The 13,447-nt window shown below is 46.0% G+C and overlaps 1 protein-coding gene across 3 annotated transcripts in view; it reads right to left on the minus strand.

Annotated features, from left to right (window-relative positions):
* exoc2 (exocyst complex component 2) overlaps positions 1–13,447 on the minus strand; it is a 116,386-nt gene that overhangs the window by 53,279 nt on the left and 49,660 nt on the right. For all 3 annotated transcript variants that reach the window (XM_041840201.1, XM_041840202.1, XM_041840200.1), the window contains one exon: positions 4,665–4,784. In XM_041840201.1, coding sequence (XP_041696135.1) covers positions 4,665–4,784 — 120 coding nt within the window. The remainder of the gene's footprint in view (positions 1–4,664; positions 4,785–13,447) is intronic.

Consider the following 13,447-nt stretch of genomic DNA (forward strand, 5'->3'; position numbering starts at 1 on the left):
GATCGTGTCAGCAAGTAGGAACGCCCCTTTTACCAAGAGGGCATAAAGGCTTGAAAGGCACGTTTAGAATGGTAAGAACTTTGAATGAGAAAGACCAGAAAGCGTGGAGCTGTGGCTACACGGCTTCAAATGGTTAGACCAGAAAGACCAGCCGACGTGCAACGGGAGCTGAACGTTACAAATGGTTGACACTCTAAGACCAGGAAACGTGAGACGTTAGTCCACACGTCTGAAATGGTGAGAAAGTCTGAAAAATCTCTACACAAGAAGAAGAAACTCACTAGACCGTAGCATTACCAGTCTGCAGCTGGCATGTAAAGTTGTCTAGAACTTTGACTAAAGACTCGAGTTGGAAAGGACAATCCCATCTCAGACAACCGTTGGTACATCTGAAGTATCTATTCTTACGAACACTTCACTACCAGAGAAGCGCTGGATAATCAGAGCCTTACAAGTGAGCTGAGTGAAGACCCAGCCTTTCCAAGAGGGCTTGGGTCAACAGAGATAGACGAGCGGCAAATACATAAATACATTCATTGGTTTCTTACTCCGAACGGACGGTGGTTAGGGTGCTAAGTTTTCTGATTACCGTAGTTTCCAAATGTATGTACGATAAGTTTGACTCTCTTTGTCCCTATCTCCCTCCTTCTATTGACCCCTCCCTTTTTGATAACCAAGCAGTCATGCTGTTGTTAGTCCGCTAGGGACTTTTCTCATGTATTAAGTATGTATGTATTCTGTGTTATTATTTAGTTAGCTAGTAAATAAATAATTAAGCCAACTTGTGTATTGCTGATTCATCAATAAGGTTAGGGTTCTTGCAGATATCAAGGAGTATGTGACGTTCAGAATGAGACTGATGAGGTAATGATTAATAAGTGACTGTTAACAATATATAACATACACTACCGTTCAAAAGTTTGTGGTCACTTAGAAATGTCCTTGTTTTTGAAATTAAAAGCAATTTTTTTTGTCCATTAAAATAACATTAAATTGATCAGAAATACAGTGTAGACTTTGTAGCCTGAGAGGACAGGACACCACCACTAAACACACGCTGTAACTCTTCTGAAGTCAAATCTCGTACCCCAAGTACTTCTCTGCAGCTTCATCGACCTGGCCAAGGCTTTCGACTCTGTCAACCACCGCATTCTTATTAGCAGACTATATAGCCTTCGTTTCTCAAATGACTGCCTTGCCTGGTTCACCAACTACTTCTCAGATAGAGTTCAATGTGTCAAATCGGAGGGCCTGTTGTCTGGACCTATGGCAGTCTCTATGGGGGTGCCACAGGGTTCAATTCTTGGGCCGACTCTTTGCTCTGTGTATATCAATGATGTCGCTCTTGCTGCTGGTGACTCTCAGATCCACCTCTACGCAGACGACACCATTTTGTATACATCTGGCCCTTCATTGGACACTGTGTTAACAAACCTCCAAACGAGCTTCAATGCCATACAACACTCCTTCAGTAGCCTCCAACTGCTCTTAAACACTAGTAAAACTAAATGCATGTTCTTCAATCGAACGCTGCTGGCACCCGCCCACCCGACTAGAATCACTACTCTCGACGGGTCTGACCTAGAGTATGTGGACAACTACAAATACCTAGGTGTCTGGTTAGACTGTAAACTCTCCTTCCAGACTCACATTAAGAATCTCCAATCCAAAGTTAAATCTAGAATTGGCTTCCTATTTCGCAACAAAGCCTCCTTCACTCATGCTGCCAAACATGCCCTCGTAAAACTGACTATCCTACCGATCCTTGACTTCGGCGATGTCATTTACAAAATAGCCTCCAACACTCTACTCAGAAAATTGGATGTAGTCTATCACAGTGCCATCCTTTTTGTCACCAAAGCCCCATATACTACCCTCCACTGTGACCTGTACGCTCTTGTTGGCTGGTCCTCACTACATATTAGTCGCCAAACCCACTAGCTCCAGGCCATCTATAAATCACTGCTAGGCAAATCCCCGCCTTATCTTAGCTCATTGGTCACCATAGCAACACCCACCCGTAGTATGTGCTCCAGCAGGTATATCTCACTGGTCATCCCCAAAGCCAACACCTCCTTTGGCCGCCATTCCTTCCAGTTCTCTGCTGCCAATGACTGGAACGAATTGAAAAAATCTCTGAAGCTGGAGACTCTTTCTCCCTCACTAACTTCAAGCATCAGTTGTCAGAGCACCTTACCGATCACTGCACCTGTACACAGCCCATCTGAAATTAGCCCACCCAACTACCTCATCCCCATATTGTTATTTATTTTGCTCATTTGCACCACAGTATCTCTATTTGCACATCATCTCTTGCACATCTATCATTCCAGTGTTAATACTAATTGTAATTATTTTTCACTATAGCCTATTTATTGCCTTACCTCCATAACTTGCTACATTTGCACACACTGTATTATTATTATTTTTTTGTGTATTTTTGACTTTATGTTTTGTTTACCCCATATGTAACTCTGTGTTGTTGTTTTTATCGCACTGCTTTGCTTTATCTTGGCCAGGTCGCAGTTGTAAATGAGAACTTGTTTTCAACTGGCTTACCTGGTTAAATAAAGGTGAAAAAAAAAAAAAAATTCTGCAATTGTGGGTTCGATTACAGGCTCAAAATGGCCAGAAACAAATAACTTTCTTCTGAAACTCGTCAGTCTATTCTTGTTCTGAGAAATGAAGGCTGTTCCATGTGAGAAATTGCCAAGAAACTGAACATCTCATACAACGCTGTGGGAGGCCCCAGTGCACAACTGCGCAAGAGGACAAATACATTATAGTGAGTGGCGCAGTGGTCTAAGGCACTGCATCGCAGTGCTAACTGTGCCACTAGAGATCCTGGTTCGAATCCAGGCTCTGTCGCAGCCGGCCGCGACCAGGAGACTCATGGGCGGCGCACAATTGGCCCAGCGTCGTCCAGGGTAGGGGAGGGAATGGCCGGCAGGGATGTAGCTCAGTTGATAGAGCATGGCGTTTGCAACGCCAGGGTTGTAGGTTTGATTCCCACGGGGGGCCAGTATAAAAAAAAAAAATGTATTCACTAACTGTAAGTCGCTCTGGATAAGAGCGTCTGCTAAATGACTAAAATGTAAATGTAATAGTGTCTAGTTTGAGAAACAGATGCCTCACAGGTCCTCAACTGGCAGCTTCATTAAACAGTACCCGCAAAACACCAGTCTCAACGTCAACAGTGAAGAGGCAACTCCGGGATGCTGACCTTCTAGGCAGAGTTGCAAAGAAAAAGCCATATCTCAGACTGCCCATCTTAATCTTTTATTTTTATTGGCCAGTCTGAGATATGGCTTTTTCTTTGCAACTCGGTGTGTATATATATATATATATATATATATATATATATATTAGGGCTGTCAAAAATAGCGCGTTAACGACGTTAATTAGTTGTTTGCTGTTAATTACGTCAATTTTTTTAACGCATTTCACGCATGCGCAGTGTGACAAATTATTCAGGTCAGGAAAGTGGTTGGGAGCTAGAGGCGAGATGGAGCAAGGTGAGCAAAGTGGGCCTATTGACGGATTCAAATATAAAAAGAATGATGATGGTACAGTTAACAAGTACAAGGTTATTTGCAAGATTTGTAAGAAGGAGTTTCAATTTCACCGGAGCTGTTCAAGCTTGAAGTACCATGTCAACGCCAAACATGCGTTTGCTGGGCCGTCAGATTCAGCAAGTGGTTTGCGCCAGACCACGCTGAATGTTTGCAGGCAATTAACAAAATCAACCTCAGATAATTTGACCAACACAATAGCAAAATGGATTGCAAAGGATTGTAGACCCATTAGCATTGTAGAAGACTCAGGTTTCCTTGATGTTTTGCAAGTGGCGTCTCAAGACTCATTCTATAAGCCACCGTCAAGAGCCACAGCCAAAGACAAATATTATGGTGTGTAGTATGTTTCAGCTTGATTTAAAACACCATTATTTGGCTGTGTTAATAAACAGACATAATATGAAAATTATGTATCTGTGTCCTGTTATTTATCTTTTGGTATGCATTTCAGAAAAAAAATGGTTAGGATTCAGGTGTAATTGCAAATAGTGATTAATCATGATTAATCCACTGAAAATTCTGATTAATTTGATTAAAAATTTTAATCATTTGACAGCCCTAATATATATATATCTTCTAAGAGTTTAATTCGGGAGATGGTAACTCGTTAAACAACTTATTCCGTGGTGCCCCAAATTCCTAATGAGTTAATTGTTACATGATTAATTTAATCGAGTAACAATTAAACATAGTTAATTGATTTGATAAATAACAGTCATCACATTAATGCAAGTCACGTCACGACACCGACCACAGGCAGACAGATTACAGACAACAGGCAGACAGGTTACAGGCCACAGGCAGACAGATTACAGACAACAGGCAGACAGGTTACAGGCCACAGGCAGACAGATTACAGACAACAGGCAGACAGGTTACAGGCCACAGGCAGACAGATTACAGACCACAGGCAGACAGATTACAGACAGACAAGAGAATGTAGTGGAGTAATATAGTGTTGTACATAAAGATACAGTACAGTTCACGATGAAGCTTTACAAATCTACATTGTCCACGACCCAGGTTGAGAATCACTGGTAGTGTGTGTATATTGTTATACTGTAATATTGTGTAGCTAGTGTTACTCACTGCTGGGGTGGGGGGTATGCAGACTGCCCCCCCTCTTCAGAGAAGCTGTGTCCCTGATCCTACTGAGGGCCGACGGGCGAGGGTCCCCCTCTAGATCCAGGGTTATGGCCCCCAACCCCACTGAGATGGAGAGATAGAGGGAGAGAAGTGGAGAGAGAGAGCAAGAGAGAGAGCGAAAGGGGGAGCGAGAGAGAGCGAAAGGGGGAGCGAGAGAGAGAGAGAGAGAGAGAGAGAGAGAGAGAGAGAGAGAGAGAGAGATGAACGCACAGGAACACATACTTGAGAGATTAAATCAACTGTTTTCATAATAACTCCACATTCCTCAATAATCTTAGCAGGCTTTCACACCAAACAATCCCTCCCTCCCTCGCTCGCTCCTCTCATCCTTTCTTTATTTGTCTTCTGATCCATCTCTCCGCTTGCCAGCGATGGAGATAATGCCCCGTTGTTTCAGGGTGATGAGCGAGAGAGGAGGAGGAGAAGGAGAGGAGGATGGGAGGAGAAGAGAAGGGAGCAAAGGGGAGCTAAGGAGAGGGCAGTGGGTTTGTACAAGGCAGAGGTGAACTGTGTTTAGCTGGGAAGAGTGATGTCAGTGGGGATCTGGGTCAGATTACTCTGGCCTGATCAGGCCGCTCACTGCACTCCAGTCTCCACTAGATGGGGATAGAGAGCTAGAATGCTGCTTCCACTTGATGGGTCATCACGAGTTACAGCCACAAACTCAGAAGGCCCGCCTACCCGACCAATCAGATGAGGGAGTTTGATGATGCGTATTCCGGTTAGCGGAAAACGCCTCATTTTCGAAATGGCATATCTCGAGTCGAGTTCAAGTTTGAGGACCAAATAGATAAATACACTATATGACCAAAAGTATGTGGACACCTGCTCGTCGAACATCTCATTCCAAAATCATGGGCATTAATATGGAGTTGGTCTCCACTTTGCTGCACTCTTCTGGGAAGGCTTTCCACTAGATGTTGGAACATTGCTGCGGGAACTTGCTTCCATTCAGCCACAAGAGCATTAGATGTTGGGCGATTCGGCTTGAAGTCGGCATTCAAATTCATCCCAAAGGTGTTCGATGGGGTTGAGATCAGGGCTCTGTGCAGGCCAGTCAAGTTCTACCACATCGATCTCAACAAATAATTTCTGTATGGGCCTCGCTTTGTACACGGGGGCATTGTCATGCTGAAACAGGAAAGGGCCTTCCTCAAACTGTCGCCACAAAGTTGGAAGCACAGAATCGTCTAGAATGTAATTGTATGCTGTAGCGATAAGATTTCCCTTCACTGGAACTAAGGGGCCTAGCCCAAACCATGAAAAACAGCCCCAAAACATTATTTCTCCTCCACCAAACTTTACAGTTGGCACTATGCACTCGGGCAGGTAGCGTTCTCCTGGCATCCGCCAAAACCAGATTAGTCCGTCGGACTGCCAGATGGTGAAACGTGATTCATCACTCAAGAGAACACATTTCCACTGCTCAAGAGTCCAATGGCGGCGAGCTTTACACCACTCCAGCCGACGCTTGGCATTGCCCATGGTGATCTTAGGTTTGTGTGCGGCTGATCGGCCATGGAAACCCATTTCAAAAACGTTTTTAGTTAACTAGCTAGTAGCTAACTTTTGCTACTCTCATCTGAAATTAGCTAGCTTGCTAGCATAAGGGATTCCATTCCAGGCACAGAGAAGTTATTCTACTTGATAGAGCAACGTTGTTAGTTTCCCTAAAAGCCTTTCATTCTAATAGTAATATGTCATATTCTTGACCTTCAACAGATACACAGCCTTTGGCAGGAAACATTTAGTTGGGAGAGTAAAAGTCTCCCATTCAATGGTGTTCCCTTTCAATTTGTGGGCACGAAGATGTATGAATGCCACCAGGGGAAAGAGACAAACAAAAGCCAAAGAGAAATAGAAGACATCAAAACTATGAAATAACCCATATGGAATCATGTAGTAACCAAAAAAAGTGTTAAACAAATCAAAATATATTTTAGATTTTAGATTCTTCAAAGCAGCCACCCTTTGCCTTGATGACAGCTTTGCACACGCTTGGCATTCTCTCAACCAGCTTCACCTGGAATACTATTCCAACAGTCTTGAAGGAGTTCCCAAATATGTTGAGCACTTGTTGGCTGCTTTTTCCTTCCAACTCATCCCAAACCATCTCAATTGGGTTGAAGTCGGGTGACTGTGGAGGCCAGGTCATCTGATGCAAGCCTCCTGTAGCTCAGTTGGTAGGGCATGGCGCTTGCAATGCCAGGGTTGTGGTTTCGATTCCCACGGGGGGCCAGTATGAAAAATGTATGCACTCACTAACCGTAAGTCACTCTGGATAAGAGCGTCTGCTAAATGACTCAAATGTAAATGCAGCACTCCATCACGCTCCTTCTTGGTCAAATAGCCTTTACACAGCCTGGAGGTGTGTTTTGGGTCATTGTCCTGTTGAAAAACAAATGATAGTCCCACTAAGCGCAAACCAGATGGAATGGCGTATCGCTGCAGAATGCTGTGGTAGCTGTGCTGGTTAAGTGTGCCTTGAATTGTAAATACATCACTGACTGTGTCACCAGCAAAGCACCCCCACTCCATCACACCTCCTTCTCCATGCTTCACGGTGGGAACCAAACATGTGGAAATCATCCGTTCACCTACTCTGCGTCTCACAAAGACACAGCGGTTGGAACCAAAAATCTCAAATTTGGACTCATCAGAGCACAGGACAGATTTCCACCGGTCTAATGTCCATTGCTCGTGTTTCTTGGTCCAAGCAAGTCTCTTCTTCTCATTGGTGTCCTTTAGTAGTGGTTTCTTTGCAGCAATTCAACCATGAAGGCCTGATTCACACAGTCTCCTCTGTACAGTTGATGTTGAGATGTGTCTGTGACTGAGCATTTATTTGGGCTGCAATTTCTGAGGCTAGTAACTCTAATGAAGTTATCCTCTGCAGCAGAGGTAACTCTGGGTCTTCCATTCCTGTGGCGGTCCTCATGAGAGCCAGTTTCATAATAGTGCTTGATGGTTTTTGCGACTGCACATGAAGAAATTGTCAAAGTTCTTGACATTTTCCGGACTGACTGACCTTGATGTCTTAAAGTAATGATGGACTGTCATTTCTCTTTGCTTATTTGAGCTGTTCTTGCCATAATATGGACTTGGTCTTTTACCAAATAGGGCTATCTTCTGTATGCCCCCCTACCTTGTCACAACACAACTGATTGGCTCAAACGCATTAAGAAGGAAAGAAATTCCACAAATTAACTTTTAAGAAGGCACACCTGTTATTTGAAAGCTGGTTGAGAGAGTGCCAAGTGTGTGCAAAGCTGTCATTAAGGCAAAGGGTGGCTATTGTAGCAGATTGGTCGGGAGAGGTTGTGTTTTCTCTAGCAGGAGGTAAGCTTGGCTTCTTATATGGTGTTGAGTAAAGCTTAAACCATGTATTTAGATTGTAGGTAGGTAGTTGTAGTTAGGTATTGTAGGTAGTTTATTTAGGTAGTTATTGTAGGTTATTGTAGGTAATTATTGTAGGTAAGTATTGTATACGGCGGAGCCCGGCGAAGCACGAGGCTAGCTAACCCACTACCTGGACCAATAAAGCTAGCTAGCTAGCGGGTAGCTACTGGTAACTTTTAGCAACGGTGGATAGTTGTTTCCAATGTTATTTCACGCTTAAGAGTACCTGTAATTAAGACAGCTAGCTACCTACCATTCAGCTGTTTTTCTAACCTCATCTGAGGCATTAACGTTAGGTAGTTAGTAGCTACTGTACTTAATTACAGCTACTGATTGCAGAAGACAAATGTCTTCTTGTCTGCCACCCAGACAGCTGGCGTCGGGTAAGTTTGGCTTTATACATAGCTTGGGCTTTGTCGAGTAAGGCTTAAATTATGTATTTAGATTGTAGTTAGGTATTGTAGGTAGGCATCGTGGGCTGTTGTGGGTAGTTATTGTAGGTTAGCATTGTATTCGGCGGTGCCGGGTGTAGCACGAAGCTAGCTAGCTAGCTAACTCACCTCCTGGACTAGCTGGCGAGTAGCTATTAGCAACGGTAGCAACTAGATACAATATCCTTTTAGCCAGCTACATTTGTTCGCAGCGCCACCGTTTTTCAAACAAAGTCAACACAGCAGCCATTGCTAGCTAGCCAACACGACCAGCTAGCTGTACTGTAGCAGCTAAATACAATATATTTGTGCTAGCTAGCCAACGTTTAATTATTGCTGCGTTATGAAAGGAACTAGACACGGACACAAATTATCTGTTTAGTGTGTTAACACACTATTGGTAGTTTGTTGTAACCAAGTATTGGTGCTAAACTGTGTGTTATTGGATGCTAGCATGCTAGTTAGCTATGGCGTCATAGTTAGCTAGCTGAATAAAGTAAGTTGAGTCTATTCCTTGAAACATTGAACCGCTGTAGTTCACAACAATTCTAATTTCTAAAGTGGAAGTTGGGAGAGTTTTTATTCGGGTGGTTCAGTGAAACAATTATAGTTTCTGAGGTGGAAGTTGGGTGAGTTATATTTGGGAGTTTTGGTGAGGGAGGCCCTACTCTCTCCTTTCCCAGATGTTTAGTTCATTTCATTCCGATCTCCTCTGCATTATTGTAGCCATTTGCTACAGCCTGTCAACTATGCCTCTGCCTATCCCTGTTCTCTCCTCTCCGCACAGGCTACACAAACGCCTCACACCGCGTGGCTGCTGCCTCTCTAACCTGGTGGTCCCTGCACGCACCCCACACCTGGAGTTCCAGGTCTCAGGCAGCCTCTGGAACTGCCGTTCTGCTGCCAACAAGGCTGACTTCATCCCAGCCTATGCTAACCTCCAGTCCCTCGACTTTCTGGCGCTGACGGAAACATGGATTACCACTGAAAACACTGCTACTCCTACTGCTCTCTCCTCGTCTGACCATGTGTTCTCACATACCCCGAGAGCATCTGGTCAGAGGGGTGGTGGCACAGGAATCCTCATCTCTCCCAAGTGGACATTCTCAATTTTTCCCCTAACCCATCTGTCTATCTCCTCATTTGAATTCCATGCTGTCACAGTCACTAGCCCATTTAAGCTTAATATCCTTGTCATCTATCGCCCTCCAGGTTCCCTTGGAGAGTTCATCAATGAGCTTGACGCCTTAATAAGTTCCTTTCCTGAGGATGGCTCACCCCTCACAGTCTTGGGGGATTTCAACCTCCCTACGTCTACATTTGACTCATTTCTCTCTGCCTCCTTCTTTCCACTCCTCTCCTCTTTTGACCTCACCCTCTCACCGTCCCCCCTACTCACAAGGCAGGCAATACGCTTGACCTCATCTTTACTAGATGCTGCTCTTCTACTAATCTCACTGCAACTCCCCTCCATGTCTCCGACCACTACTTTGTATCCTTTTCTCTCTCGCTCTCCTCCAACACTACTCACTCTGCCCCTACACAGATGGTAATGCGCCGCCGCAACCTTCGCTCTCTCTCTCCCACTACTCTCTCCTCTTCCATCCTATCATCTCTTCCCTCTGCTCAATCCTTCTCCCTCCAATCTCCTGATTCTGCCTCCTCAACCCTCCTCTCCTCCCTTTCTGCATCCTTTGACTCTCTGTGTCCCCCTATCCTCCCGGCCGGCTCGGTCCTCCCCTCCAGCTCCGTGGCTTGATGACTCATTGCGAGCTCACAGAACAGAGCTCCGGGCAGCTGAGCGGAAATGGAAGAAAACTAAACTCCCTGCCGACCTGGCATCTTTTCACTCCCTCCTCTCTACATTTTCTTCATCTGTTTCTGCTGCTAAGGCCACTTTCTACCACTCTAAATTCCAATCATCTGCCTCTAACCCTAGGAAGCTCTTTGCCACATTCTCCTCCCTGCTGAATCCCCCCCGCCCAACAACCTGCCCGCTTGACCCCATCCCCTCCTCTCTTCTCCAGACCATCTCCGGTGACCTTCTCCCCTACCTCACCTCGCTGATCAACTCATCCTTGACCGCTGGCTATGTCCCTTCCGTCTTCAAGAGAGCGAGAGTTGCACCCCTTCTCAAGAAACCAACACTCGATCCCACTGATGTCAACAACTACAGACCAGTATCCCTTCTTTCTTTTCTTTCTAAAACTATTGAGCGTGCCGTCTTTAGCCAACTCTCTTGCTATCTCTCTCAGAATGACCTTCTTGATCCAAACCAGTCAGGTTTCAGGACTGGTCATTCAACTGAGACTGCTCTTCTCTGTGTCACGGAGGCTCTCCGCACTGCTAAAGCTAACTCTCTCTCCTCTGCTCTTGTCCTTCTAGACCTGTCTGCTGCCTTTGATACTGTGAACCATCAGATCCTCCTCTCCACCCTCTCCGAGCTGGGCATCTCCGGCGCGGCTCACTCCTGGATTGCGTCCTACCTGACCGGTCGCTCCTACCAAGTGGTGTGGCGAGAAGCTGTCTCCGCACCACGTGCTCTCACCACTGGTGTCCCCCAGGGCTCAGTTCTAGGCCCTCTCCTATTCTCCCTATACACCAAGTCACTTGGCTCTGTCATATCCTCACATGGCCTCTCCTATCATTGCTACGCTGACGATACACAACTAATCTTCTCTTTTCCCCCTTCTGATAACCAGGTGGCGAATCGCATCTCTGCATGTCTGGCAGACATATCAGTATGGATGACGGATCACCACCTCAAGCTGAACCTTGGCAAGACGGAGCTGCTCTTCCTCCCGGGGAAGGACTGCCCGTTCCATGATCTCGCCATCACGGTTGACAACTCCGTTGTGTCCTCCTCCCAGAGTGCGAAGAGCCTTGGCGTGACCCTGGACAACACCCTGTCGTTTCTCCGCTAACATCAAGGCGGTGACCCGATCCTGCAGGTTCATGCTCTACAACATTCGGAGAGTACGACCCTGCCTTACACAGGAAGCGGCACAGGTCCTAATCCAGGCACTTGTCATCTCCCGTCTGGATTACTGCAACTCGCTGTTGGCTGGGCTCCCTGCCTGTGCCATTAAACCCCTACAACTCATCCAGAATGCCGCAGCCCGTCTGGTGTTCAACCTTCCCAAGTTCTCTCACGTCACCCCCGCTCCTCCGCACACTCCACTGGCTTCCAGTTGAAGCTCGCATCTGTTACAAGACCATGGTGCTTGCCTATGGAGCTGTGAGGGGATCGGCACCTCTGTACCTTCAGGCTCTGATCAGTCCCTACACCCAAACGAGGGCATTGCGTTCATCCACCTCTGGCCTGCTGGCTCCCTTCCTCTGCGGAAGCATAGTTCCCGCTCAGCCCAGTCAAAACTGTTCGCTGCTCTGGCACCCCAATGGTGGAACAAGCTCCCTCACGACGCCAGGACAGCGGAGTCACTCACCACCTTCCGGAGACATTTGAAACCCCACCTCTTTAAGGAATACCTGGGATAGGATAAAGTAATCCTTATACCCCCCCGCCCCCTAAAAAAAAAAAAAAAAAAAAAAAAAACATATTGTAAAGTGGTTATCCCACTGGCTATAGGGTGAATGCACCAATTTGTAAGTCGCTCTGGATAAGAGCGTCTGCTAAATGACGTAAATGTAAATGTAAATGTATTTGAAGAATCTGTTAGTTTTTCTTTAAGAAGCCCTCCTGTTCTCCACTCATTACCTGTATTAACTGCACCTGTTTGAACTCGTTACCTGTATAAAAGACACCTGTCCACACACTCAATCAAACAGACTCCAACCTCTCCACAATGGCCAAGACCAGAGAGCTGTGTAAGGACATCAGGGATAAAAATGTAGACCTGCACAAGGCTGGGATGGGCTACAGGACAATAGGCAAGCAGCTTGGTGAGAAGGCAACCACTGTTGGCGCAATTATTAGAAAATTGAAGAAGTTCAAGATGACGGTCAATCACCCTCGGTCTGGGGCTCCATGCAAGATCTCACCCCGTGGGGCATCAGTGATCATGAGGAAGGTGAGGGATCAGCCCAGAAGTACACGGCAGGACCTGGTCAATGACCTGAAGAAAGCTGGGACCACAGTCTCAAAGAAAACCATTAGTAACACACTTCGCTGTCATGGATTAAAATCCTGCAGCGCACGCAAGGTCCACCTGCTCAAGCCAGCGCATGTCCAGGCCCGTCTGAAGTTTGCCAATGACCATCTGGATGATCCAGAGGAGGAATGGGAGAAGGTCATGTGGTCTGATGAGACAAAAATAGAGCTTTTTGGTCTAAACTCCACTCGCCGTGTTTGGAGGAAGAAGAAGGATGAGTACAACCCCAAGAACACCATCCCAACCGTGAAGCATGGAGGTGGAAACATCATTCTTTGGGGATGCTTTTCTGCAAAGGGGACAGGACGACTGCACTGTATTGAGGGGAGAATAGATGGGGCCATGTATCGCGAGATCTTGGCCAACAACCTCCTTCCCTCAGTAAGAGCATTGAAGATGAGTCGTGGCTGGGTCTTCCAGCATGACAACGACCCGAAACACACAGCCAGGGCAACTAAGGAGTGGCTCCGTAAGAAGCATCTCAAGGTCCTGGAGTGGCCTAGCCAGTCTCCAGACCTGAACCCAATAGAAAATCTTTGGAGGGAGCTGAAAGTCCGTATTGCCCAGCGACAGCCCCGAAACCTGAAGGATCTGGAGAAGGTCTGTATGGAGGAGTTGGCCAAAATCCCTGCTGCAGTGTGTGCAAACCTGGTCAAGACCTACAGGAAACGTATGATCTCTGTAATTGCAAACAAAGGTTTCTGTACCAAATATTACGTTTTTTTGCTTTTCTGATGTATCAAATACTTATGTCATGCAATACAATGCAAATTAATTACTTAAA

The sequence above is a fragment of the Coregonus clupeaformis genome, chromosome 20 (genome assembly GCF_020615455.1).
Source record: "Coregonus clupeaformis isolate EN_2021a chromosome 20, ASM2061545v1, whole genome shotgun sequence".
NCBI lineage: Eukaryota > Metazoa > Chordata > Actinopteri > Salmoniformes > Salmonidae > Coregonus > Coregonus clupeaformis.